At 39.2% G+C, this 27,109-nt stretch overlaps 1 protein-coding gene across 1 annotated transcript in view; it reads left to right on the forward strand.

Moving 5' to 3' along the window:
• The window catches only part of CRACR2A (calcium release activated channel regulator 2A), a 68,968-nt gene that overhangs the window by 14,439 nt on the left and 27,420 nt on the right, over positions 1-27,109 (forward strand). Inside the window, exons 3-7 of the mRNA XM_013956256.2 lie at positions 5,047-5,158; positions 6,513-6,678; positions 8,292-8,438; positions 18,476-18,566; positions 21,289-21,384. Coding sequence (XP_013811710.1) covers positions 5,047-5,158; positions 6,513-6,678; positions 8,292-8,438; positions 18,476-18,566; positions 21,289-21,384 — 612 coding nt within the window. The remainder of the gene's footprint in view (positions 1-5,046; positions 5,159-6,512; positions 6,679-8,291; positions 8,439-18,475; positions 18,567-21,288; positions 21,385-27,109) is intronic.

Here is a 27,109-nt window from a genome sequence, read left to right on the forward strand (position 1 = left end):
AGTACTAATGGGTGAAATAAAATTGGGGAACAGTAGCAAAAATAGAATTAGGGAGCATGGAGCAAAATAAATCAGCTTAGACTACTACCAACTGAAGCATCTAAAATAAAACTTAGAATCCTTCCATATCTTCAGAAACAAAGATGCACCTGCATGTAGAAAAACAGGACTGAAACACTTCAACTGCCTATGTTGGAAGAGCAAAAATGCAGTAAATGCTCTGATTACTACCCCTCAAGAGCTTTCTGCGTGTTGCTGACTTTTGTGATGATCTGTGTTAATCCTGCAAAGTTGAAACATAAAGATGATTTGATTTGACCATGAGTTCTTTTTTACCATAACTGACAACCATACTTGACAACCTATAGTAGTAAGTGTCTGGTTCATTTAAATACAGAAATAAGGATACTCAGAGCACTTCAAACGATGTTGCTTTGTGTTTGCTTTTATTTCCTGCTGATCTGATTAAAGAAAAAATTACAAATGCAAACCTTCTGAAGATACTGGGGTTGTCATTTTTGGAGTCAACACCTGAGTAAATCAGGAGTATTTCAGCTGAAATCCATGCAGTTCCATTGGCAAAAAAATGGGATGAGACCCATCTCCATTTGACTTAACGGTCATTTAGTGAATATGAATAAAAACATACAAAATCTGGGTAATTATAAACCAAAGTCTTTTATATTAATTCCAACAATTCAGTGAGCCTGATATTTTGAAGTCAGTAACAGCCTTTTCATTGTCCCATCTTCATCATGATTCAACAGTGGACTAATAGAAATTTAGGTGGGCACCAGTGATGATGCTTTCTAATGATTTGGTACCCAAATGGCTTGCCACCCCTGCAGTAGGTGTTTGAAGATGACTGTCTCTGGTGTCCTTGATTTTCTGGTTCCTGAATGCACTGCTGCATCTGTGCCATTGTGTTGGCTACTGAGCAAAGATGTCACCTTCCACACAGCCACAGAAACACAGCCTTGCTTAGCAAAATACTTATTATTGTCAGAATGAACTAGAGGACCGTGAAGGCCCTGTGCAACATCAGTACCTGTTACTTCAAAAGAAATTTGACTCTGACCTTTGCTCAGAGCACAGCCTTCATTGAGCATGCATTTTGTACTATATCAAAGTTGCAGTGGAGATATGCTGTTTTTTCACAGCTGGGAATCTGGTTCTAAATGAGCTCTCTTGTAAGTTATCCATGCATCAGTGTAGTTACAGTATACAGCTATAAGCTGTGGATTTGCAGTATGTGCAGTTTTGTTTTGTAGCTCTAATTTAACATGTACTTCAGCAAAAGTTAGTGACAGGAGCAGCAAGGGCTGGTTGCTCTGCAAGGGACAGGTTGCTGGGAGCTGAGGGTGATAACACAATGGGCAGAGGCAGTGGCCTTGCCAGTAAGGCCCCAGTGCTATGGTACCCAAGTGAGGCGAGCAGAGCAGGTCTGTTGATGGTAACCAGGGTCAGACACAGTCCAGTGATTGCCAGGAAAGTCCATAGTCACAAGGCAGGTCCAAGGCCCAGCTGGGGAGTCAGTTCACAGGTCAAGGCCCTGGTCTGGATCAACAGGGCCCATGGCCAAGCACAGGCATGACTGTGACACAGCAAGAGCTGTAACTCAGGCAGGGGCCAAATGGTAATGGCTCAGCTTAAAAGCAGCTCCGATGGGAAGGAGGTCAGCCCTTGCTGAGACTTCCCTGCAGTGCTGTTTAGGACCACCCTGTCACCAGATGAAGGGGGCTGCCCTCAGCTGTGCTGTCTCTGTCACCCTGGCAGTCAAACCTACAGCAGGGGGGATGTGCTCAGGTCCCTTACGGTTATTTGGAATGATCATATCACCAACAGAGGTAGCTTCACCCTCTGCTTAAAAAAGAATATACAGATAAATTTAATGGGTATGAATATACAGAAATAATGATACTCTATACTGAACAACTGTACAGTAGAAATACACTGTTACAGTTATTCATTATACATGATTTGGATGACTAGCTAACTGCAGTTCTTGTATTGCAGGCATGAGTTTGAAATCAATGTAATTGATTTTCGTTGTGGTTTTTCATGATGTTCACTCCCTAAGACAAAGATCAATCAAGTAAATCATTTTTTTCTGTAAAAGGTACCAAGTGTTCACTTTTGCATCCTGCTGTTTGTTCAGTACTACTTGCCGTTAACGAGGCAATGCTTTAAATATGGGATTCTAACATTAAGCTTCTGAATCTTTAGTTGTACACTTGATATGAGGCCTGATTTTCAATGGAGGGTGCAGAGTATCTAAAATCCATCTGACTTTAGTGGAACAGACCTTGCGAGCAAAGTTTTCTGAAATGTCTATATTATAGTCATATATTAAAGATTTATTCCTGCCTGATTGTACCATGCTGTTTATTTTGAGATTATGTTAATACTGCGTGTTTGTAATTTTTCATTCCATTCCAAAATTTTATGTCAAACGTGCTCAACTTTCAAACAAACAAAAGGTTTTCCAAATTTTCAAGAAAGCAAATTCTGCCTGAGACTTGAAACCACAGCTCTGCATTTGCATTTGGGCCTTGAGGTTATCATGAGTAATAAAGATTAGTTTTGTTTTGTTTTAATGCAGAAAGCACAATAGAGTTCAGTTCTTCCTTTATCTGTTTGGCCTCTGTGTTTTTATTTAGCAGAGTAAAAGCTTGGTATTGTCAGTTAAGTAAGACTAGATGTCACGAAAGCACAGAGACACAATAGGTAGGAATGCTGATAAATTCTCGTTAAGTACCAGTTGTATCTTTTGATATAAGCTTTCTTTTTTCTTTCTTTTCTTATGAACCTCATATTGAAGGGAGCTATGTATTTTTACAGTAAGTTCAAAATGAACAAATAAACAAAAACTCACATGTGAGATCAAGAATAACATTTTGTTTCCATAACAAAAACTTCTTAAAAATTTTTTTGATTAATGAAAAAAATAGGTTGGGAAAACTTTGACTTAATCTTAGTAACAATGATAACTGTGACCCCAGACCTATACTCATCAGGTCCAGTAATTAATCCTCAGAGAATTTAAAGGAGCAAAATGTTGCTGTATTCTTTAAAATCTCCTATTTTCATATTTATTCAAGGAAATAGATGTGACTGCACCATTTTCTGTGGTGTTTTGCATTGAAAATTTAGTATGATTTGGTTCAGAATTTGAACCCTGCAGTCGGGCGTTGAAGCTGTAATTGAAGAAGCATATTTTATGTGGCAGGGCTGGTTTATATGGTCCCAGCTGCTTCTTCCTGCCTCTACCTCACTCACTCCATACTGCTACAACTGTATATGAGCTGCATGGTGAACCAAATACCGTAACAAATCCTGGCAAAAAATATGTTTATTTTAATCTCAATCTGTTCCTCAGTCTGGTTTGCAGCAGGACTCACAAGCAGTTGTACTGGAACAGCAGGTGGTTTCTATGTGTTTGTGTGACATGGTGACAGGGGAGGGCAAGCAGTATAGTTGCCTGCACCAGCACTCAAGAAGCACTCATCCAGCAATTTTGTAAGAACTGTCAGTAGGAGGAGAGTTACTGTTTTCCTAAGAGTAAAAAGAGTAGTGTCTGAACACCTCCCTCATCATTGCCATGTAGGCTATAAGAAGTTTACAAAAGAAACCAACAAAATAAAGTTTTTCCCTTTTTAACCTGAGTGATTGAAATCTAAAGCTTTGGGAAGATGTGTTTTCTTAGATGAGAAACTGATGATAACTCAGGTGTATCTTTGGTGATTTGACTTCTTATACTGAATGCAAATCACATTTCCTTAGTTTTTTGGAAGCAGACAGCAATGGACAATTATCCTACTCAGAAATCCCCTCTGGGCCATTCCAGATAGTTTTGTGCTCTAGAAGTTCTGTCACTCTCTCTTTTTAAGATCATGTTCAGAATTCTTTTTACTGCTCTTCTGTTCAACTCATGCAGGTTTATAATTTATATACTAATCTGCAGGCATTTGCAGCCAGGGAAATCCTGGTTGCTGCACTTAGCCCATGCTTACCAACAGGGCCTGCTGTCTTGGATGGTGGTTTCTATTGTTCTTGGATCAAAAGAGGTTCATGACTGTCTCCAGACCTAGAGTCTTTTCTCCCAGTGGAACAAATCAGCCCTTTTGGTCTAATGAATTTTATCAACCTATTAGCTTGCAATTTTTAGATACAATATATTGTATATTCAGTAGGAGTTCAGGGAAGGGATTAAGGGATTAGCTAATAAAGCAGAGAACTTCATCAGTGTATATTTATATTGCTTTCTTGGTTGAGGAAGGGTTTTACTCCTTTCAGTGCTGTCTCCCAGTGTGCATTCTTGCTATTCTAGTTGTCTGCTGCTCCAGCATGCTCCTATTTCTGTGAATCTTTCTCTACCATTAAAAGAAGGACAGTAAAATCATTAAGGCCAGATTTAGAGGGTAATGTTTTCTCTTCTTTTGCCTGTGTGTAGGTTCTCAGAAAAAAAGTGATTTTGCAGAGCTGGTTTCATGAAGTATGGTCCTTTCTGTGTGAGTCCACTGCATTTCAGAAGTAGACAGATATGAACGAAGCCGTAGGTTTGCTCCTTGGACCATGTAGCTTCCTTAGATTTGTTTTATTTGTTTTACACATTTTAAAGCTGCTTTAATTAAGAGAATATACCTTTTATAATGTTCTTCTTTAGGGAGTCTCCTGATTGACCTCATAATGACAATGAAACTGGATTTACAAATCTGCTGGCCGATTTGTCCAGGTGCATGATAACCAAGGCATTTTGCCAGGATGTTTGTATTCAACTTCAAATTATACCTCTTTCCTGTGGGTTGGAATCCAAGTCACCTGCTTCCAGAGAGAATGTTCTTACTCTTATGTCATAAAGGATTCTTTGGCAAATCTCCCTTAGTTCATGTTGCTTCACTCTTTGTGATGTATTTAAATATTCACTCTGGGAAACAAAAGCACCTATCCTTCTGTATTATGGAGATTATTGTCTTGTTCTGTAGATTCTAATCTTTCTCTCATCCTATAATAGTGGTGAAGTTGCAGCATGTTTTGTCATTCCAGAGACTGCATCCTGAGTTACCTCTTAGCCTGGAAGAACTTGAAAAAGTTTTTGTTACATTGGATGCTGATGGCAATGGCTCGCTTACCCCAAAGGAGTTCACCACAGGATTCAGTGAGTTTGCAAAGCATGTCTCCTATATAGAGCTTTATTCGTTTTCTTTACCCTTACATCAATAAAGAAGCATTGTATCTTAAAGGTACAGGTAAGATGCACACAGGGAGCCAGACTATTCCCCAGATATAACAGGTGTATATTACAAACAAAGAAGTGGTCAAATTATGTCTATAGGAATTCATTCTGATCAGAGGGCTGCAGGGTCTTTCTCTCCCATATAAGACAGAAAGTCATGGCACAATATGAGACATATGATGTGGCAATCTGAATCATAGCTGTTTTGACCTGTCGAGCAGAACTATAAAGAAATTTTGGAAAATTTCCCTTTGAGTAAAAAGTCAGGTCTTTTATTTGGTATTTTGTAAAGCCTGATATGAAAAAAAACATGAAATTATTACATGAAATACTTTTTACCAGGGTTAATATAAGACAAGAATGGTCTAAAATGGTGTAATTACTACTGTACGTACAGCTGTGAGAATGGTGTCTACAACACATTAGTATTTCAAGGGATGCTACTTTATTTCAAAACAAACAGGATGAGGCAATTGCTAGTACTGTATGGTGGGAGTCTACATATAAGGAAGTTCTTTGTGACTGCCTGCTTTGCAACAGTGCTCTTTCTTACCATCACGCCCCATGTTTTTGTGAAAGGGTTGTTTTCTCCACAACTGTGAGGTTCGAGATAAGATGACAGTGCAGTGTTAGTGAGGCTGTTTGCTCAAAAGGTTGGTTGTTTACCCAGAATCAATTTTGTTCTTAAAGTTTAGCTCTGCTGGCTGTATTACAAACATCAGATTTGAGCGTTTTCTCTTTTCTAGAGAACTGGTGTTTCTTCTATGTGTGAATTATAACATTTAAATACTACATAAAGGCCCTGCAAATAGGACCTTCATTTTTGTTTACAAATCACCAAAGATTAGACATTTTAGTTCTCTCATGTCCCACCTCTCCCATTTTAGAGATAGTTCAAGCAAAATATAGTCGTTAAGGAGTACACTCTAATCTCTAATCCTAGTTAAATTTGCCCATATTTTAAAATGAAATGATGTATTACTGCTTTATTTTTCATAAATAAATTATACATATTTCATAGATAAATGAAGTTTATTTTGGTAAGTTACTAGTCCCTGCAAAAACAAAAAGTTCTTTGCCGTTATTCTTTCTTCCCACATCTTTTTTAGGGAAAAAATCTCTTTTCCTGTAAGCAATGGGGGTGTTTCCCTTCCTCACAAGTTACATTTACTGTAAAATTTGATCTTGGGTATGTTGCTGTTAAATGATACTGCTGCTTATAGTGGCTTCTGATAGTGCTAAACAACTTTTAACCTATGTAATTTCTAATTCTTAGGCCAGTTTCTTTTGGGGCAGATGGCTTTAAAAAAAGAGATGTGGGAATCAGAGGGTGAAACAGCCTGCCTACCTAAATGGGAAGAGAGTATGAGTGATGATGAAGATGAAGAACACCAGTTCTCAAATCTGATGGACCGGCTTGGAGCTGAAAAGGTTTTGAAAGAGTGAGTCTTCCCAGAAGCAATAGCAGATTGCATGATCTTTTATGATTCATCTTTATGGTTTGATTTTAATGAAATCCAAGATGAGAGATAGGAACCAAGGCCCTTTGGTAACATACTGATTTTTTAAAAATGAATTTTCTTGGTTGCCAAAGATGATAAAATGCCATTCAACCCAAAACTTCCAAGAGCAATACTCTTGCACTCCAGGCATGTGAAAAGTGTGCTTGTGCCATGTGAAAGCAATACTACCAAAGCACTGAATATCATAGTTTTTAAACATAGATAATTACTGATACATTATTGAGAATCCACAGATGCCACTGATTTGAACCAAATAATGCATGGCAACCACTTTCTTGGCAAGGACTGCATTTAAAGTTTACCAGTTAACCATAAACAAGAATGGTTTCTCCCCTTTTCCATCTTTTCTCTCCTCCACACATAATTGTATGTTGTGAGTGCTATGGTAGCACCCAACTCTTCCAGGACCAGGATGACTCACTGTGCTAGGTGCTGTATAAACACAGAACCTGAAAAACATACACTGTTCTAAGAGCTTCCCATGTGTTGGCCTGACATTCATTGGTTAGTCACCGTGAATGTTTTAAATCAAGAGAAGCATAGGGGCAAAAATGGGAGAGAATCTGGGCAGATGATAGGAATGTCTAAGAAAGGCATCAGCAATCCTCATCATGAAACAGAAGTCTCAACAACACTTCTGTTGACCTGACTGTCTGTTATAGGCGGGAGTTAACTGGCAGCCATCCTGAAAGACTATCATTATGAAAGGATGTTTACCACCCACTTTTTCTATCCTCATCCTCATTTTGTCCTTTAAATGTAGCGTTCTCTGCTAGCTAGGTTCAGCCTACAGAGAATGAGAAGAGACTGAGTCAGGACAAAATAAACAAAAGAAGGTGATTTTGGCAGTGTTTTATAACCCTTTACCATTCACAATAGAACATCTTTTTCCATTGTCTGCCGAACAGGTTTGGAAGCAGAACATTCTGTTTTTAAATCTTTAAATCAAAGTTTTAAAGATGTCATGTTTTGATTTCTTTTAACAGTCCCACTGTGGAATTAGAATGGGTTGCAAATGAAAGAAGACACTAAAAATACAATTTCTGAACATGTCTAAGTAACTTAGGACATGGAATCCCATTCATTTCTCATGAGAAAGTGTTTTTGATTAGCTTGCCCTCTCCCCCTTGCCCACTGGAACTGGTGGAAACTTCTTTGCTTCTGATAGGAGTGATGAGACTGTACAGCGTCTCTCATTTGTCTCCTTGCTTCTCCATCCCCATTGAGATGAAGTGTATGACAGGGAATCACCAAAAAGGCACCTCCTGTGATTCCCTATAAGCATGACCAGACTTTATGATGAGTTTTTTGGAATAAATGCAAAGAGAAGGGAAGTTCTTTCCATCAATTGCCACCCACCTCATCCTTTTCAAATCTGGGCCTGTATAAGTAGCCCTTGTTTTTATTAAGCCTTGTGTTCTGACTTGTGATACTGTGAAGCTTCCATTGTGTTACTAGAATGCTGCAGACATATACTGTAGCCCGAGAAACTCTCCCTCTCTTAACAAAACCCTTCTAATCTCTTCTTTCAGTGAGAATGATGTGAAGCAGCTTTGGTTGCAGCTGCGAAAAGATGAACCTCATTTACTTTCCAATTTCGAAGAGTTCCTGGCCAGAATTTTTTCCCAATTCCATGAAGCAGATAATGAAAAGCATGAGCTGGAATGTGCTCTACAAAAGTTAGTACTTCTCTTTGTTGGGATGTTTGTGTAGTGTTTCAACTATCTTACATACTATGCACCTTTGAAATAAACAAGCCATCTCAATGGAGAATTGAGGGCTATTATCACTGATAAAATTTTACCAGTCATAAAGAGTACCAGTAAAGTTATTAATAATGACTGAAATTAGCTTCTCTTTTCCTGTTAACAAATTGTGTTGCCTGAAATTCTTTGCAGATGTCTACTATTTCATTGCCATTTTAAGACAGTATTAAGCAACTCACATCTAGTTAGAATAAAACATTTGATTCCAGAGGAATGTCAAATTTACCAGAAAATCTAGTAAACTGTGTGCTTTGCAACCACTGCACACAGAGTCACTATAGACCCAGATTAACTGGCCAGTGAAATGAGATTTACAGCTGCTTTAGGATGTTAAAGCAGCACAAAGTACAGATACAAGTGAAAATGCAAGTAAAGAAATATATTAAAAATATATATATCAAATTTAAAAAAAAAAGTCGACAATATGAAAACAAATATATAAAAATAAATAGGTCATCCTATATATGCATTTATCTAGTAGGAAAAAGTAGTGATTCTCAATATAAATAGAATGCAAAATGATGCTTACAGCTGAAGTTCCATTGTGTTTTTGTTATAAAGTGTCACTTTTGAATTTCAGATACTTATAGACCTGTAACCTTTTGCCCTTTCGGGGTGATACTTCAGTATTTTTATTCTCACACTGAGAGTGCTTTTCCTGGGAAAACGTGAGCAAAAATTGTACACATATTTGAGAAAGAGTGAAATACGTGCTTTTGTAACTGTTCTTAAGTCTTTTTTTCTGAGAAGTTTTAGTACTCCTGTAATATGTGGTACGAAACTGCAAGCATACTTATATATACCTTCAGTTTACTTGCAGTAGCCTTTTTCTCTGCTCTGCTAAAATTTAGTGCAATAATGTTTTAGAATCACAGAGGCAGCCTTCAGACTGGTTTGATACATTGTGCCCAGGTTTGAACAATCTGCTGTGATAACATTGCCCTGCAGCTGTGTATTGGTATTATTGGAAGGTATTGTATTTGAATGTATTGAGCAATAATGGCAAATATAACTATTGAACATTTACTTCATTTGTTCAGTGCTCTCTTGGCTATACTGAGAAACTGGCAAGGCTTCTGAAGAAAGGGAAAAAGAAACACCACATGGTCATTGAAGCCAGCTGGTTCTATATCAGTAGCAGAATTTCCGTCTAAGTCTACATGCCTGATTGTAAGCCTTCAAAGACATGTAGTCCATTGGAAAGAACCCAGTGAGAGTTAAGCCTCTGTCCTGAGCTAGAGATTATTAATGACCACATGTGTGGGGTTTCTTTTTGTTGTTTTGGGGGTTTTTTTTGTTTTTTGTTTTTGTTTTTTTTAAGAATTTTGGCCATATTCTGTGGGAACCAAAAGACTAAATATATCTGTTCAAAAGCTGTGATCAGCACACTGAGATGCATGTAAAACACATTAACATTACCTCACTTTTGCAGCTTACATAAAATCTCTACTTTGAAAATGTATGGGATTTTTATGCTTTTATAGTAAAATCAGATTTCAGCTTATTCTTTCCATTGCTCCTGATAACCCCTCTGATTTCACTCAGAGTAGACTTCAGCCCATAGATCCTTGTTTTGTATATAATGAATACCTGGAAGGATTCTTAACTATCAGAGGAATAACATTGTCTTAGATAACAGTGGGGGTGAGTAGCCTCTTATTTTAAGCTACGTCGAAATAACAAAAAAGCTCAAGACAAGACTATATAGAAGTGGGAAGATATATTTTTTTATACCCACATACTTACAAGCACTAAGATGCTTCGCTTAGACTGGCCAGGATTTACTGTGGGGATGCAGAAGGTAAGGGATGCTGGTTATTGAGGTCTCATCATGCCTCCTGGGTTCTTCTTGGTAGGTGACAATGGCATCTTTCAGGAGTTGCCAATGAGTGTGATCTTTCATCTTTCCATCCTGGCTCACCTCTGTGAGTCATTAGGCAACACTGCAGTTTAGTCACAGCCTTTTGTCTTCTTTTCTGTATATTGACTGTACTTTTGGTTTAGATTGTTCCTTTTTTTCTGACCCAATGTCCTGAGAAGCTGCATGTACGTGTGCTGGGATCTTTATGACCTGCCAGTCTTAGAGGCCATCAACCCATGCCATTCTTTTATCCCTTGTTTTTGTCTTTCCTTCTAGTACTTTCACACAGGATATTTCCATTCATACTTCATGTTAAGGGAAGCTGAATCCAGTGGTCTAAGAGACCCAGGGGATTCCTCCTGTACTAGTCCAGTAGATGTAGGCTGCTGCTGTTCCCATTTGTCAGTCCAGCCAGTATTGAGGCTGAACATGTATTCCAAACACACACACACACACACACACACACACACACACAAGTGGCTGCACAGACCAACACAGATGGGAGAGCAGTGCCTTTACTGGCACCCAGGTAACCACAAGTAGCATTCACAGAAACATGAAGAATGACAGCCTGATCCTGTTTCTGTCCCCCAGTTGATGAGGACTGAAGTTTATTAGTGAAAACATACACATGCACTGCCCTCTGCCCCCTTTCACTTTATTCAGAAAGGCACCTGCATTCACAGATCCCTTGAATATTAGCATGGGCTTTAAGTCCACCCAATATTCATCCCTGCACCCTGGGTTCCTTACACAGTTCTCTGGGCCCCTTATGCAGTTATTGGCTCAGATCTTGGGCCCTTCCAGATGTGGGCCTCCTCCTGCTCTCTGGCTAGTCCAGCTTGATTGAAGTTTCCTACCAATATATTCATTCACTCACCTCACAAGCACACTAACATTCACAGATCCTTCAAATATTAGCATGGGCTTTTTAAGCCCATCCAGTATCCATGCCTGGACCGTAAGTCCCTTACCCCAGTCATCAGCTCAGACCTTGGGTCTATTCAGGTGCAGGTCTCCTTCTGCTTGCTAGCTAGCCCAGCTTGAAGTTTGCTAGTCAATAACAACCATACAAAATAGACATCAGGTTCATACGGCAAATAGTTAGAAATAGGATTTAATAAGAAGATAGGATAGTCTGCAGTGATTAGACACAGGCCTTGACCAGATAACTGTACTGACCATCAGCTTGCTTATGCTTGGCTGAGCCCTTCTCTCCATTTTAACTTGCTTGTTCTTCCCCCATCCACCCTGGTCCCTTTCTCTGTCCTTGTCTCCTCCTAAATAAACAACCTGTCCCTAAATGCTTTACTGCCATCAATCCCAGCTGTGTGGCTTGGCTGTTTCTTGCATAACTTCCCCTTAACCACCTGCGAAAACCAGCAGGCTCTCCGGGGTCTATCTGTAATTCTTGTCTGTTTCTCTTGTCACTTTTTCACTCTCTTACTTGTTATGTCTAGCAATTTCTCGTATAGTATCCAGTAGTTGCTCGTGTTCTCTTCAGTTAGTTGCACCTTAGGCTAGGGCTGAGCTATCCATTTGCATTCCTTAGCACTTAATTTATACCAATGTTAAGTCTCTTACAAACCTGTCCTGCTAGAGCTCAGTAAACTTATAAACAAGTTGTACTACATATACGCTACATGCAGTAGCATGATCTTGCATCTTGGAGATTCACACTGCTATGCTGGGTTTTGTTCAAAAAGATAGGGTTGACTTCTATGTGAATTTTTTAAACATAAAAAATATATATATAAATAAATTATATATATATAATATGTATATATAAAACTTTATGGGAAGTATAACTTTTTTTACTAGGAAAATATGTTGCTAACTTTCAAGTAGTCTCAAAGAAGAGTTTTGCATATTGTACTGTCTACTGCTGAGCATGTTACAGATACTCTTGTCCTCTGAAAACTTGAACTGTGGCACTGTGAAGACTTAGTGTGTGACGACGAGGAAGGCCAGGGCCCATTTGGAATTAAATCTGGCAGGAGATGTCAAGGACAAGAAGAAGGGCTTCTTCACATACATCAGGAGCAAAAGGAAGACTAGGGAAAATGCGGGCCCGCTGCTGAATGGGGTGGCTGCCCTGGTGAGAGAAGGCAGAGTTACTGAATGCCGCCTTTGCGTCAGTCTTTCCTGCTCAGGCCAGCCCTCAGGACTCACAGACGCTGGAGGCAAGAGAGAAAGTCTGGAGAAAGGAAGCCTTCCCGTTGGTTGAGGAGGATGGGGTTAGAGATCATTTAGTGAAACCTGACACCCACAAATCCATGGGCCCCGCTGGGATGCACCCACGAGTGCTGAGGGAGCTGGCGGATGTTATTGCTAGGCCACTCTCCATCATCTTTGCAAGGTCCTGGAGAACAGGAGAGGTGCCTGAGGACCGGAGGAAAGCCAGCGTCACCCCACTCTTCGAAAAGGGCAAGAAGGAGCACCCAGGGAACTACAGGCCAGTCAGGCTCACCTCCATCCCTCGAAAGGTGATGGAGCAGCTCGTCCTGGGGGCCATCTCTAAGGCTGTGGCGGACCAGAAGGCGAGCAGGAGTGGTCAGCGTGCCTTCCCCGAGGGGAAATGATGCTTAACCGATCTGATAGCCTTCTATGCTGGAATGACTGCCTGGGTAGATGAGGCGAGAGCAGTGGATGTTGTCGACCTTGACTTCAGGAAGGCTTTCCACACTGTCTCCTGTAACATCCTCATAGGTAAGCTCAGGAAGCGTGGGTTAGATGAGTGGCCGGTGAGGTGGCTTGAGAACTGGCTGGCTGGCAGAGCTCAGAGGGTTGTGCTCCACTGATGTGGAGAGTCTAGGTGGAGGCCTGTAGCTAGCGTCGCTGCCCCAGGGGGCAGTCCTGGGTCCAGTCTTGCTCAACTTCTTCATCAGCGACCTGGCTGAAGGGACAGAGTGCCTCCTCGGCAAGTTTGCTGATGATACAAACCGGGGAGGAGTGGCTGATGCAGCAGAGGGCCGTGCTGCCGGTCAGAGGGGGCTGGCGAGATGAGCAGGCAGGAACCTCCTGAAGTTCAACAAAGGCAATTGCAGGGTCCTGCACCGAGGGGGGAATAAGGCCGTGCAGCAGGACAGGCTGGGGGCTGAGCTGCTGGAAAGCAGCTCTGCAGAGAAGGACCTGGGAGTGCTGCTGGACACCAAGTTAAGCACGAGGCAGCAATGTGCCCTTGTGGCCAAGAAGGCCAATGGTATCCTGGGGGGGGGGGGGGGGAGGGGGGTGCATCAGGAAGAGTGTTGTCAGCAGGTGGAGGGAGGTGAGCCTCCTCCCCCCCCCCCCTCGACTCAGCCCTGCTGAGGCCACATGTGGAGTAGTGTGTCCAGTTCTGGGCTCCCCAGTACAAGAGGGATGTGGCACTACTGGAGCAAGTCCAGCGAAGGGCTACAGAGATGATGAGGGCACTGGAGCAGCTCTCTTTTATGAGGAAAGGCTGAGAGAGCTGCTCCTGTTTAGCCTGGAAAAAAGAAGGCTCAGAGGAGATCTTATTAACGTGTACAAGTATGTGAAGGGAGGGTGTAAAGAGGATGGAGCCAGACTCTTTTCAGTGGTGCCCAGCGACAGGATGCAAGGCAACGGGCACAAAATACAGACAGTTCCATCTGAACATAAGGAAAAATTTCTTGACTGTGAGGGTTACAGAGCACTGGAAGAGGTTGCCCAGAGAGGTTGTGGAGTCTCCTTCTCTGGAGATATTCAAAACCCGCCTGGACACGATCCTGTGCAACATGCTCTAGGTGACCCTGCTTGAGCTAGATGATCTCCAGAGGTCCCTACCAACCTCAACCATTCTGTGATTCTGTAACTATTTTACTTACTTAGTAACAGGCCATAATTCTACTATTAAAGGTCTGCCTTGGTATTTCAGGTAAACTGAACATCTCTGGGTTTGTCAGATATTAAGCTAACCCTAGTATTACACACACACACACACACACACACACACACACTTAAGCAGCGAAGATTATTACTCGAGAAGATGCTTACTGCTACTGTGGTCCCTTAATTAAAGAGTTTCAGTGACAGTTTGTAAACAGAAATCAAATATGTTTCTGATACACTCACAGAAGTTTTCAGTAGTAGTACTTCAAACTGAATATTGTACCAATATAACCATGGGCAGGTTTCTTCTATAAGCTGATCTGTAATTTTAGTCCAGTAGAACAACATTTGGAAGACTGCTGATATATGCTTTAAGGAAAACAAAGCAAACAGCAGTGTTTTTATCCTAGAATGGTGTTCTTCTCCTCACTGGTGTTTATAATCACAAAGAAATTAATGATGTGCTGTTTTCTACATTTGTAGATTTTAAGGCAAAAAGAGAACATGATAGTTATTTTGTCTAGCTTCCTCCTATTTAAAATCTGGGATTGTTTCTTTATTTCTTTTGATTTAAACTAAAGTGAGAGACTTTTACTACAGTAACATATCAGGCCGAATATTGTATATATATATGCTCTGGTGCTGGAATCAGCAGTAGCTAAGCTGTGCACTGAACTTGTGTAATAGTAGCTCTATACATTCATCCATTATGCTTTTGGCATCTGTACATTATATACAATTTTTGTTTGCCAGGTTAAGTTAGTTCTCCTTGATTTCTGATACTTGTATTTAATTTTAAATATTAATTTAAAATTAGATGGCTTCTTAAATTTGGCAGTGATACTTTTTAAATGATAGGATGATGTACTGAGTGGGTGAAAAAGTAGCATATGAACTTCTTTGTTGATAAATGTGGAGTAGATAAAATAATCCAAGTCATGCCTACATGATGTTGAGCTTGGAAACGGCAGTTACAACTCAGGAAAAAAGCCTTGGAGTCATTGCTGAGAGTTCCCTGAAATCATCAGCTCAGGGTGCACTGGTAGCCAAAAAAAACCGGTAAAATGTTGGAGGAGAAGGAGAGACTGAGAAAAGGACAAAGTGTGTTTTTGCCACTCTAAAATCTTGGTGAACTCACGTCTCAGGACTGAATGCAGTTCTGGTCTCTGCAACTCAAGAAGGACATAGTGGAATGAAAAAAGGCACAGAGGATAGCAACTGAATGATTCAGAGGATGGAGCAGTGGTTTTGAGAAGGGAGGTTAAAAAGGTGGGGTCCCTTGAGTGTGGAGCAAAAAAGGCTGGGGTGGGATATGATGAAAGCACTGGATAGGCTGAATGAGGAACTGTTTTTCTTCAAATCCCTAGTGTTAGAACCAAGGAGCATTTAGTAAAACTAGCAGGAAGTCAGCTTAAAACAGATGAAAGAAAGACCTTTTTATTATAATGGCAGATAAAATCTTCAACTGCCATTAGCTCTGTCTCCTGATGTACTCTGCATTTGTTTCCTTAAGGAAACAAATCTAGCAAAGAGGTGGACTGTGTTTCAAACAACAGAGTTCAATACAGAGAAGATAAACAAAATGGTAAACAGGAAGGGAAGGGTGAATTGACTTCTCTACAGACACAGTACAGTATGTACATGTCTACAGCACAGGACAGTATCAGAGTCCACCTTCAGTGGAAGAAGAAGTGAATCAACATTTCAGATGATTAGTCTAAAGAATGCTCAAGTTACTACATGTTTAAGGTTAAAGAAGAACTGCTCAGCCAGGAACTGCATGAACAGCAACTGTGAAGCTCAAACAATTCACATGGCAGCTACTTTAATTGGCAGAAATTAAATCCTTGTGAGTGTACTGATCCTGAACTCAGCGAACTCATGTAACATTCCATTTTGGTTAATGTGCTAAAAAACAACACCATCTTCCTTTCCTTGCTGTTTATTCCACAGCATTACTGGAAAGAGAAAGATCACATTATCAAATATTACTGAAGTTACACATTGATTAAAACTGGATAGTTTGATCCAAGGGAATAGGGGTTTTAATCAAGACATATTTTGCATTTTTCACTTAACAAATGATATGACCTTATGGTTTTCATTATTATTCCCTGACTGAATGTGGGCAATATTTGCCAACTAATATATTAGATTGTTTTGTTCTATTGCTTGTTGATTACATTACTTATAATTGTGTTATACTTGCGTTTAATTTGACCAGTGTTAAGAACGGTAAGCCATGAACAAATGGTGGGGAATATTCAGCCTGCAGAACTGACATGTGCTTGTGTGCCAGGCCAATTAAAAAAGGAAGGATTCCTGCATTCAGATTTAGCTCCTGGACGTAGTCCTCATAGTACTGCCATACCCTTTGCTTCCAAACACAAGAGGAAACAAATATCTAGATCAGCAGGTTATTAGTACAGCACTAAAGTTACTCTCCTCATCTCCCAGAAGCAAAGAAATTCACTTACAATTCTCATGAAACACTGACTGCTGTGCAGTGTGTTCTGCCTCTGCAAAGTAGTAGGGTTTTTCATTACATAATCAGCCTAACCCTGATCAAAGTGACATTGTACTACATGAATACAGTATTTTTAGTTATGATCTTAGCATACCTAAATTTATATTTAGCATCTAAATATTTGTTAATTCTTTATGAATTGGTGTCATTTTACTCCATTAACGAGTGCTAATTTCTTATGAGTCATTTTCTTAATTTTAAGAAAATGCAACCTGAGATCAGAACGTGACCTGACTTAATATAAGGAGAGTAAGAGAGCAAAAAGTGCTTCTGGATTTTCTAGCACTCTCTATTTAAGCCACACAATAGCATGAAGAGGTTTTTGCCTAGGCTGCTTTTCTTACCTAGTTTGAGTTTGCAAAAATGTGTATGACAGCGTGACTTGAAAGGGTATAGGGAATCAGCACTAAGGAGTTACGTTTTCCTCAGATCAGTGTAGGCTGATACTTGTTTATTGCTAATGTCAGTCCTGAGAAAATGTATGCTCCATTCTAACCTGTGACTAAAAATTGCAAGCTGGTATGTCAATTGTTATGATGTTTGGAAGGGTGGAAGAAAGACTTGTGTCTGATGTTTCTTACTCCTGTTAGCTTGGGTGAATTTTTTGAAGCTGCTTTCTGATTTGTTGTGCTTTAAATGAAAAGAGAAACAGGTCTTTAATAAGTGAAAACTTAGAATTTGTAGAACACTAAGTAAAAAAACATAGTAGGTCCCCCAAATTACAAAATTAGCAGCTTTTTTTCTCCTGTATATTCCTTGTCTTGCTCTTATTGATGTGAATGCCTTAGGAAGTTATGTAGTTTATTTGTAACAGATGCATTCTGCAAATTGTTCAAGGAATAGCTCTAGCAAGAGGGATATGGAGGAATATACAGTAGTGTAATAAAAAAGCCCTGTTAATCTCTATTAAAAATCTTTATAGGCTGTCTACTGAGCTTAATGCAAAATGATTTTTGTTTTTCAGTTCCTGCATTAATGAAAATAAAATAAAAGCAGAACAAAACAGCTTTCTCATTCCCTTTCAAAGGTTAAAAGCTTTCTGCCCAAACTGGAGCATAAGCATAATTTAATCCTCTGTCCATCAAAATGCAATGATATTTATTTCAATATGATATTGAAAAAGTAGTCTTTGTCCTTCCTTTCTCCTATAGTCACACATACTTGTGCGCAGCATATTTATTTCTGCTCTCCCACTGGGCTTTTAAAATTCATTTCACCAAAGCTGTTAGACAGGAAGACAGACAGACTTCAGGAAGGACTTTCAGGCAGTCCATTCAGGCTAACACTTCTTGGATGTGATGGGGTACCTCTCCCACTGAGAGTTCTTGAATGGTGAACAGTGCGATCCCACAGCAAACAGTGAAGTTGCAGTGAAAATACTTGCAAGCCTTTTAGTTGGGAAACTTAGGCTCTGGTATTGTTGCTAGTGTCACATGGAAGCTCTGCGTTCCTTGAAACTATGGTTCAGCAGTCATTAAAACTGCATAATGAACAGCTGTATGAAAACATCAAATGTGTAGCTTTGTTAGGCTTTGAGCTGTCGAAGCTTTCTTCCCATGGAAAAAAAAATTAATCTCTGACCTTCCTGCACATAAATTATTCTTTTCTTATGTTTGGGCTCATTCCCTGGTGTCCTGTGTTAAAGCAGAAATGTACTTAGCTGGTAATTGTGAGCCATGGCTTGAAGTAATGCTACAAAGACCCACTCAGTATGCTTTTATCTCTTATTAGGAAAATTGCTGCTTATGATGAAGAAATTCAGCATCTCTATGAGGAAATGGAGCAGCAAATCAAAAAAGAGAAAGAACAGTTTATCTTGAAAGTGAGTGTCTCTTTTTTTTTTTTTTTTTTTGCAGGCATAGATTCTGCTCCCATTTCCAGTGGTTTTATACTCATTCTGAGTTTGAAATGAAAGCCCCCAAAATGTGTTTCACAACAGAATAAGAGAAAGCATCATTTGCCTCACTGCTGTGTTTGCACTATTCCCATGCTCTGCAACTTCAAACTGAGTGACTCCTTGGAGGAGTATAGCTGCACTGTGCTCAGTGGTTGGTATGCAGCAGAGGCCAGTATTCTTTTGGATGTCAACCAAACTACTGTCTCATTGTGTTATCAGTGCTGCTACTGGTCCAACTTTTGGTCATGACCAGGAACAATGATCTCTGGGATTGTTCACAGCAGCACTAATCCTGTCATGTTCTGTAATAGCTGGTTTTTGGGGAAAGGTGATAATTATCTCACTGAAGAGGAGTAACAGATAACTGGCCTTGTCCAGTTGAATTTTGAGTATCCCAGTGCTGGAGATTCCACTGCTTCTCTGGGTAGCCGGGGACAACCAATCATGAGCTAGTGTCTCATGCCTTTTTGTTTTCTTGGAAGCACTCATAAAATGAAAACAATAATGTTTTCATACAACACATAGTACGGAAAACTTTGGCAAAACTAGTGCATATCCATTAATTATCAGCTCCATTGTCCATTAAATATCATATCTGAAAAATCTCTGTGTGGTCAAAGTGTATAAAGTATTTTCTCTTTCCCAACATTAACTGTGTTTCCAGTTTGTGGAAACACATTTCCATGTGATTAGAGCTTAAGTCAATTGTCTGAGTCAGTCTTTTCACTTGCCTGCCACAATAGTGAAACTGACCCATAAATTTCAGGTTTTTTCCATTCCAGACAGAAAACAGATTTCAGTGGTGGATGAGATGATCCCCTAATATAAAGTGTCTATGTCTGCTGAAGGATATAAAGCATTTGCAACTTTACCTGGCAGCAGTTGCTATGGAAGAATTGGTTTATATACTCTTAATAGCACACAATTGAAGTTTCATTGAAAATCCTGAAACAACAAAAAGTCTCTTTTCTATAAGAAATGATCTTTGCATCTCCTAATTAGTTGTATCTTTGAGGTAGAGCCATCTCTTTATATTAAAGTATTTGTATTGTACAATTAAATTAATTATTAAATTATTATAGATTAATTATAAAATAAAATAAAATTACAATTAAAGTATTTGTATTATATTTGTATTAGCCTTTGTATTAAAGCTCACCACTGAAACTACAGTTTAGTCAGCATTCACACTAATGGCTGTCAGCCACTCCAGAAGTACTGTTTCTTGGCATGACTAATTTGGGGATGTGGGGAGTTCTGATTGTTAACTTCTTTCTAACACAAAGACTAACAAAGACTCAACAGCCTGGAGAGATGCACTGATTCCTTATAGAAAGGGAATTATTATGACTGGACTGAAGAGCAGCATTTGAAAAATATATTAAAAGAAATTGTTAAGAACCAAATAAGTACACATTATTGCTATTTAAGATATTTAGTACCCTGCTGACTGAAGGCTGTATAAAAAGGGCAGTTAGTTAGTCATTTGGATATACATTCTTCCATGTAAGCAGCCAGTTAACATGCATTTGATTACCCCATTAAGTATATTGCTGGAGGGTGAAAAAAAACAAAACCCAATGTGTAGGAACCATTCCTGTGCTCACTGCTTTCTTGAGGGAATTTTGATTTTTTTGTTTAGAGGCCAAGTTCCTGAGGAGCTTGTTGTGGGGGAAGAAGACAGATTCTCAGCTTGTATGAACTGCTGGAACTCCATTTTACTCAGGGAAGGTCTGACAATTTGTCCCAGCTGAAGAGGGTCTGAAGTAGTCCTCCCGAATAGGATTGGGAGTTCCCAATGATTACAGGATACTTAGATAGCAAAGCAATTAACAGACTGATATCATTGCTAAGGGTATTGCAGATTCTGAGGCCCAGATTGCTTGCTTATGCCAGTGGAACTTCTGTGAATTTACTTGAATTAAATTGTTGTTAGTGATGGATTTTAAAGGTAGCAGGTATTGTTTCTTTTACTTAGCCTGAGCCGTGATGTGGCAGCAGCCTGTGTCACCCATACCAATCCAGATACTTTGTATATGGCTCTCTGAAAATTTAAATTGGTCCAAGTTGGTTCCATCTTTGCATTCTCGTTATTTCCCTGTATCAGTGGTTGTCTAGTTCAGGAAAATAAACAGGCAAAAAACTGTTCACTTTTTGCTGTTTTTTTCTGCTGGTTTAGCTCTTTGAACCAGTGCACTGTTGGATCGCCTGAGCAAGAATGCCAGTGTAAGAGAGGAGGAGGGTACGTGTGGCTGGAGATGAAAGACTGGTTTGTAGCTTCGTTGATTTAGTTGGCTAAGAGATTTAAGCTCCTAAATCCCATAGATAAAGGCTCAAAGTGCCAAAGACAAGAGGCTATTAAAGCCTCTTAAAAGTTCTGCCTCCAGTTTGTAAAGGCTTGAGATCTACTCATGTGCAACCAGCATTTGCTCTAGCAACTGCAGTCATTGAGGCTGATGGAACTACACCAGTTTACACAAGTTTAGAATCTAGTATCATGAGTGATAGCATCTCTGGATTGAGTTAGTTCAGTAGCTAGTTATGTTCACTGTTAGAAGCTTGCCTATTATTTTCATACTTGACTCCTGTCTCCTCCTGCTGACAAACTGTGCTGTCTGTTAATTAATTTCCTCTTTGGATTTTGCAGGACACTGAGAGGTTTCAGTGCTACAGTCGAGAGCTGGAATGCAAGCTCCTGTTGAAAGAACAAGAACTGGAACAACTGGTTCAAAAACAGAAAAGGGTATTAACCAGCATCCTCCTGCATTATTAATAGATCATTTTGATTTGTCCATGTGATTTTCTTTAGGTGCCATTTTAGGTACCAAAAATGCAAGTGCATCAAAAAGTTGTCTAGCTGTGTCCCTCTGTTGCTTTTGTGTTCATCACTGGAGATACCTGATTGCATTTGAAAAATGGAATTATGCCAGATCTTTTATCCATGTGCTTCGGAAAAATGTTACCCTCTGTTTCTAGAGCAGTCTTCCTTTTATATGATATAATGAAAAAAATACCCTATGTATTCTCCGAAAGTAGTAAGTTGGTTTTGTACAAAGGTAGAAGAATTCCACTGCTTTCATTTGTGCTAGGACCTGGCTTAGTGCCCAGACAGCCCAAGAGCAGAGAAGAATGATTAGGGTCTTAGAGTACGCACCTTTGCTCAAAGCTTGTACCAGCTGCACTTTGACTTGTTTTGGAGGATTCAGCACTATGAACTTTAAATACTCTCTTCTGAAAAGCTTGGCATGATGCATCTCTCTGATAACAGTTCTATAGCAGTGCATCTTCTTGGATGACCCTGGCATGCCTACTGATTAACATGTTTTTAAGAGGGACTGCAATCAAGCCCACTGCTCTTGCCATTAGTTCACTAGAGTGATATCAGCTTGTTCCCATATTAATTAATTAATTATTTGTTCCCATGTTAATGCTTAATGTGTTTTATTTCTTAAAAAACTTGGCCTAGTTGGGGAAACAGAATACTTCTGTGTGTGTGTGTAAACTTGCTGAAAAGTCTTCAAGGGCTGTGCATGAAAGAATAGAGATGGGGAAGGGAAGTAGCACTGGAATTTAAATGAGTGAAAGGGATGAAATGGAATGCTGTCAAACCAACTCTCCCTATTGAATTTAAATACAAAATATGTTTAAAATTTCTTTTCCTGGCAGCAGTGATGGGGAGCAACACTCCTGGGAAGCAGTTGGAGAGGTGTAAGAGGAAAAGATGAAAGGAGGGAAGTCATGTGCCTACTAGTTGTGTAGTTTTTAGATCATCTTCTGATAAATGATAAATTCTGATAAATGAATCCAGGTGCTGCTGAAGCTGATAGGAATTGTAGAGTTGCACAATTGTAAGAGGGAAGACAAACCTTAAGACAAATCCTTAAGCCTGCTGTTTATAATTATGCAAGTTTAGGTGATGAGGATAGGGAGCTGGACCAAGAGTCTTGTAAAAATCTACCTGATGTTAATTACCTTTGTTCAGTACTACTGTAAATCAGAATAGTCATGTGATTTTATGGAGGCTGTTTGCCATATTCCACTCCTGAAGGAGCCACATTGCAGCACTAGACCAAATGAATCTATTCTTTGAAGAGGTATGCATGGGAACACAAATTGGACACTTTTAGTCTGAAACTAACTGCAAAACCATAAGAAATGATTCATCATAATTTTGTAATGATTATATTTTAATCTTCTCTAATCTTTAGCTTCATAATTATGTTTAAAATTCCATTATCAATCAGTTAAAAAAAAATAGTTCTCTAAAACCCTTTACCTGTGACTCTCAAATATATTTATGTTCTAAATATGGTGTAAAAAACACAGAAACTCTTCAAATGCTTACACTCAATTTTAAGCCTTGTCTAATCAGGTAGTACTGGCAGCAGAATCAGGAAACTTTATATTACAATTATTGCCTCCCTGGCCTATCTTGGAGAGTATAAGACAATATCTGTGTTATTTTTTATTGCTACTATTTTTTAATTTAATTTTATGTTTTCTTTTGCTAATGATTGCATTGTTTATTATTAATACTATTATAGTATTTTCTACTTTATTGGTAATCTTTATTATTTATAATTCTACCTACTCCATGCATATGAATTTGCATGAGTCTCAAGAATAGCGTTATTGAATGACATCTTCATAGTTCCATAAAAATTGAAACAACTCCTTTTTATTTTTATTGGAAGGAAGCGTGTGCTGGACAAACAGGATTCACTGCTAAAGATGTGATCAGTGAGAGATTATTTTATTCAAATGAGAAACTGCATTTGAAACTTCTGTTATTCAACCAGCTGATTGATGCCCATTGTCAATTTTACATACGATATTTGATTGCTTTCCAGTACAGCAATTTACTCTGTCTATTTGAAGGCTTAACTCAGTGTAGTTATACACGGTGTTTTATACATGTATTTTTCTATTTTCTAATGGTCAGCCCTGAGAGTGACTCGCATTCTTAGTCAGATCTGTTTTTGTAGTGCTCATTTTCTGGTGTTGCTCCTCATTCATCTAGGCATCAATGTGAGCTAGGTTAGCTTCCACATGTCTGATGTTTGCCTTATCCAGAGCTCTCTCACATTTTCTCCTCCTCCTCTTGCACAGAAATAGACTTTGCCAAATAAGTCTTTTTTTTGCAGATGGTAATGATAGCTTATTAAATTACAACTTCCATGCTAGATTTTGAGAATAATCCAAATGCCTTTTTCTAAACTGCTTTTTTTTTTTTTTTTTTAACTCAGTGTCATTATTCCTGCGGTGGAAGTGATCATAAAAAATGTGAAAGGAAACTTCCAAACTTCCAGGCAAGATGACCTTAGTGTCACTTCTACTGACTTAGCCAGATGCAGGCTCCCTTATGAGGGTCTCCTGTCTGCTGAAACTGAAATACGTGTTATATCCCACGCTGACTGGTTGCTGACAGACTACACAGCTGCTAATTCAAAGAATTTTCCCCCTTGCAAGACAAGTGGCATTCTGCAGGCCAAGATTCCTTAGCCTAGGCCTTTCTGGCCGCTGCCATTATCTTGAAACGTCTGCTTGCTCCCATATTGCATGGCTTAGCTTCAGCACAGACTGTTCTCAACAGTGCTCCCAAAGAGATGTGTGATTTTTTAAATAAAACCCTTATAAGTGTTGCCAAACACTACTTTTAAAGTGCTCCCAAAGAGATATGTGATGACATGTCTCAAAAGGAGGCACTGGGCACAGGGGATGTCCAGCACAACATCTAGGGTACAGAATCTTGTATTACGGGAAGAAAGTAGGTGGGGACCAGGGAAACTGCAGGAAGGTCGTGGACTTCTCACATAAAATGATGGACTCTGAGCTGATGACAGCCACTCAGGAGCATGATCTTGGGGTTCTGATTGAGAGAGCCATGAGAACTTGATTTGCTTTTTTAAATGCTACTGAATGCTGAAATGAAGTGATAGGAATTGTTAAGAAAGGCATAGAGAACAAAACAAACCCCAGCCTTATAGCACTGTTTAAATGTTTTACCGTTCACCTGTACCTGGAATAAATAGAAAAAAATGAGAAAAAATATGGAAAGGATGCTAAGAACAAAAGAAATGTGCAGAGCGTGCTTAACGTATGTCTCTTTGTGGGATGGCAATAATGAAAAGTTTGTTTGTATTGGACAATCCCATATCCTTCCATTGAAGTTTGATCTAGGGAGTTTTTTTCTCATATTTTTGTCCAAAAGAGTGTATACACCATCAGCTACTGTGGCTCTGCTTCGTCTGTGGTAATTGATTAATTCTCTTTGAGCTTTAGATCTTCTTTTGCATGACTGTTAGCCATGAGAGTCCCTCCGAATCAGTTTTCATCCACTGGATGACCACTGGATTTAATTTGCAGCTCCAGTAAGCAGGGACCTATAAGATCTAAGCCATTCTGTACCAGGTGAATGTCCACCTAATGAATCATTCTATTGCACTGGGAGCTGTGTAATTGAATGCTTTAAAAATAGTGTTTAGTATGACTTAGGAGGGTTGTATAAATAATTGGTTATACAGTGCAAAGAAAGAGCTCTGTGAAACTACTGTGAAATAACCCTTTTTCCTCCTGTTATGTTCTGGGATTTAAGTATTATGAGCATTGCTGTTTAGCATAGTTTGAGCATAGTTGTTTTGCTCACAAGAATAAGCACAGAAGCCAGTATTTCTAAGATTGTTATCTATGATTCTGGGAGCCAATGATGGCTGCCATTGCATTTACACTTCCAGGCCAGTCTCCCTTGTAAGTTTTCAGATGGCCATAGTTATCTGTGATTTCTGCCTGCAGCTTGCTGCTCTTAAGCTTTTGCTACTGAGACAATTTGTGTGGAAATAAATGGTCTGATGAAAACCATGGCTTTTTAAAACAAGAAAATGACTTTAATACGATGAATGAGAGAAAACTGCTGCTATGAGAAAAATAGCTTGGATGTCATCTTTTCAGAGTGTCTTAGAAGTTTTGAATGTGGCTTAAACTATCTACAAATTCTCAGCTTGTCCTGCTTCCATAGTTTTGCCTAGTTACAGGCATCTGAAGACAATGTTTGCAAAAAGAAGGTCTTAGAGAATCCCAGCTGCAGACTCTTGCCTCATCTGTGGTACCTGTATTTGGTACCTCCCATTACTGATTGCTGTATAATAGAAGTATAATAACAGCAGCTGTAAAAATATGCAAGACATTGGAATGCTCAATGAAGCTTAATTATTAAACTTAAAAATAAACCTTACTGAATTATTATTAAAAATTTACCTTATTTATGAATTATCATTGTTGCTAGGATCTCTAGTCATCATGTCACTGCACACCTTTCTACCGTGCGGTGTTGTATTCTTGATGACACAGTGATTAATACAGTCTTTCTTCTTATGGTAGTGTAGCCACTTCAGGTTGTGAATGAGATTACAAGCCATGTGGACAGAATGATAGAAATGGTCTTCTTCGAACAGAAGAATGAGTTTACTGAAATCGTGCTAATGTATTTCTTGTATCTTGTATCTGTGGGAGGCCAGTGGAAGACACAGGCCCTTTGAGACTAAAATCAGGCAGGTTCAGAAAAAGATCCTCGGGCTTTACTTATCATTTCTGAACCATGGTTAGAGCTGTCCTTGTCTTCTGCACAGAGATGTGAAGACACTTGTAATCAAGCTTTACTTCCATGAGTGGTAACGGGAAGCAAATCTGAAACTGGCAACTTGGTGTGTATGAACTAGAAGTGGTGTATTTTTTATGGGCAAAACACTGCAGCTGGCCCAGGCCACATTCAGAAGATTTAGCTAACATGTTTACAAACTTGTGACAACAATCAACAAATGCAGTATTTGGAACTAGTTTTCTGGAGGACTGAGTCTCTTTGACCCTTGTTGACTTCAGATGAAGCTGTGAACACTTGCCTATAGAGTGGTGACTAGTAGTGTTGTCAGTTCGTTGTGATCACTTTTTGCTTCTCCCAAAACCACTCTTCTGATGAGAAGTCTAGGTACCTGAAGCATCTAGTCTCTTTACTTAATTAGAATAGATTCCTTCATTCTGTCAGACTGTATCTTTGTAATGTACATTTGACACCCCTTAAAATGCGTGCTAACAACAACAACAACAACAAAATAAAAAGCTTTTATACCTTCAGGTCAGCAATGCCTTCTTTTAAATGAGATGGCCTAATTTTAGTCCATGTTACTTTTTCTCTCTGATCTTAACTTGTTCTTTTAGCATGGAGAAACAGGTTGAATAGGTTCCTTACACACAGAAACTATTTTCCGCTGTTTCTCAGGGCATTCATATCTTTCCTTTGTATATACTTTGGAAAGTGACTATAAATGTGATAGCTCTAATTCACACTTCCTGGCAGAATTAAGTCTAACAAGAATTTTTAGCCAGAACTCTGAATCATTCTGTGTTGACCTTGTCATGGTGGGAAATAGTCTAAAATAGTAGTTGTGTATATCAAGTAAGTATTACTAATCAGC

The sequence above is a fragment of the Apteryx mantelli genome, chromosome 1 (genome assembly GCF_036417845.1).
Source record: "Apteryx mantelli isolate bAptMan1 chromosome 1, bAptMan1.hap1, whole genome shotgun sequence".
In the NCBI taxonomy this organism is placed as follows: domain Eukaryota; kingdom Metazoa; phylum Chordata; class Aves; order Apterygiformes; family Apterygidae; genus Apteryx; species Apteryx mantelli.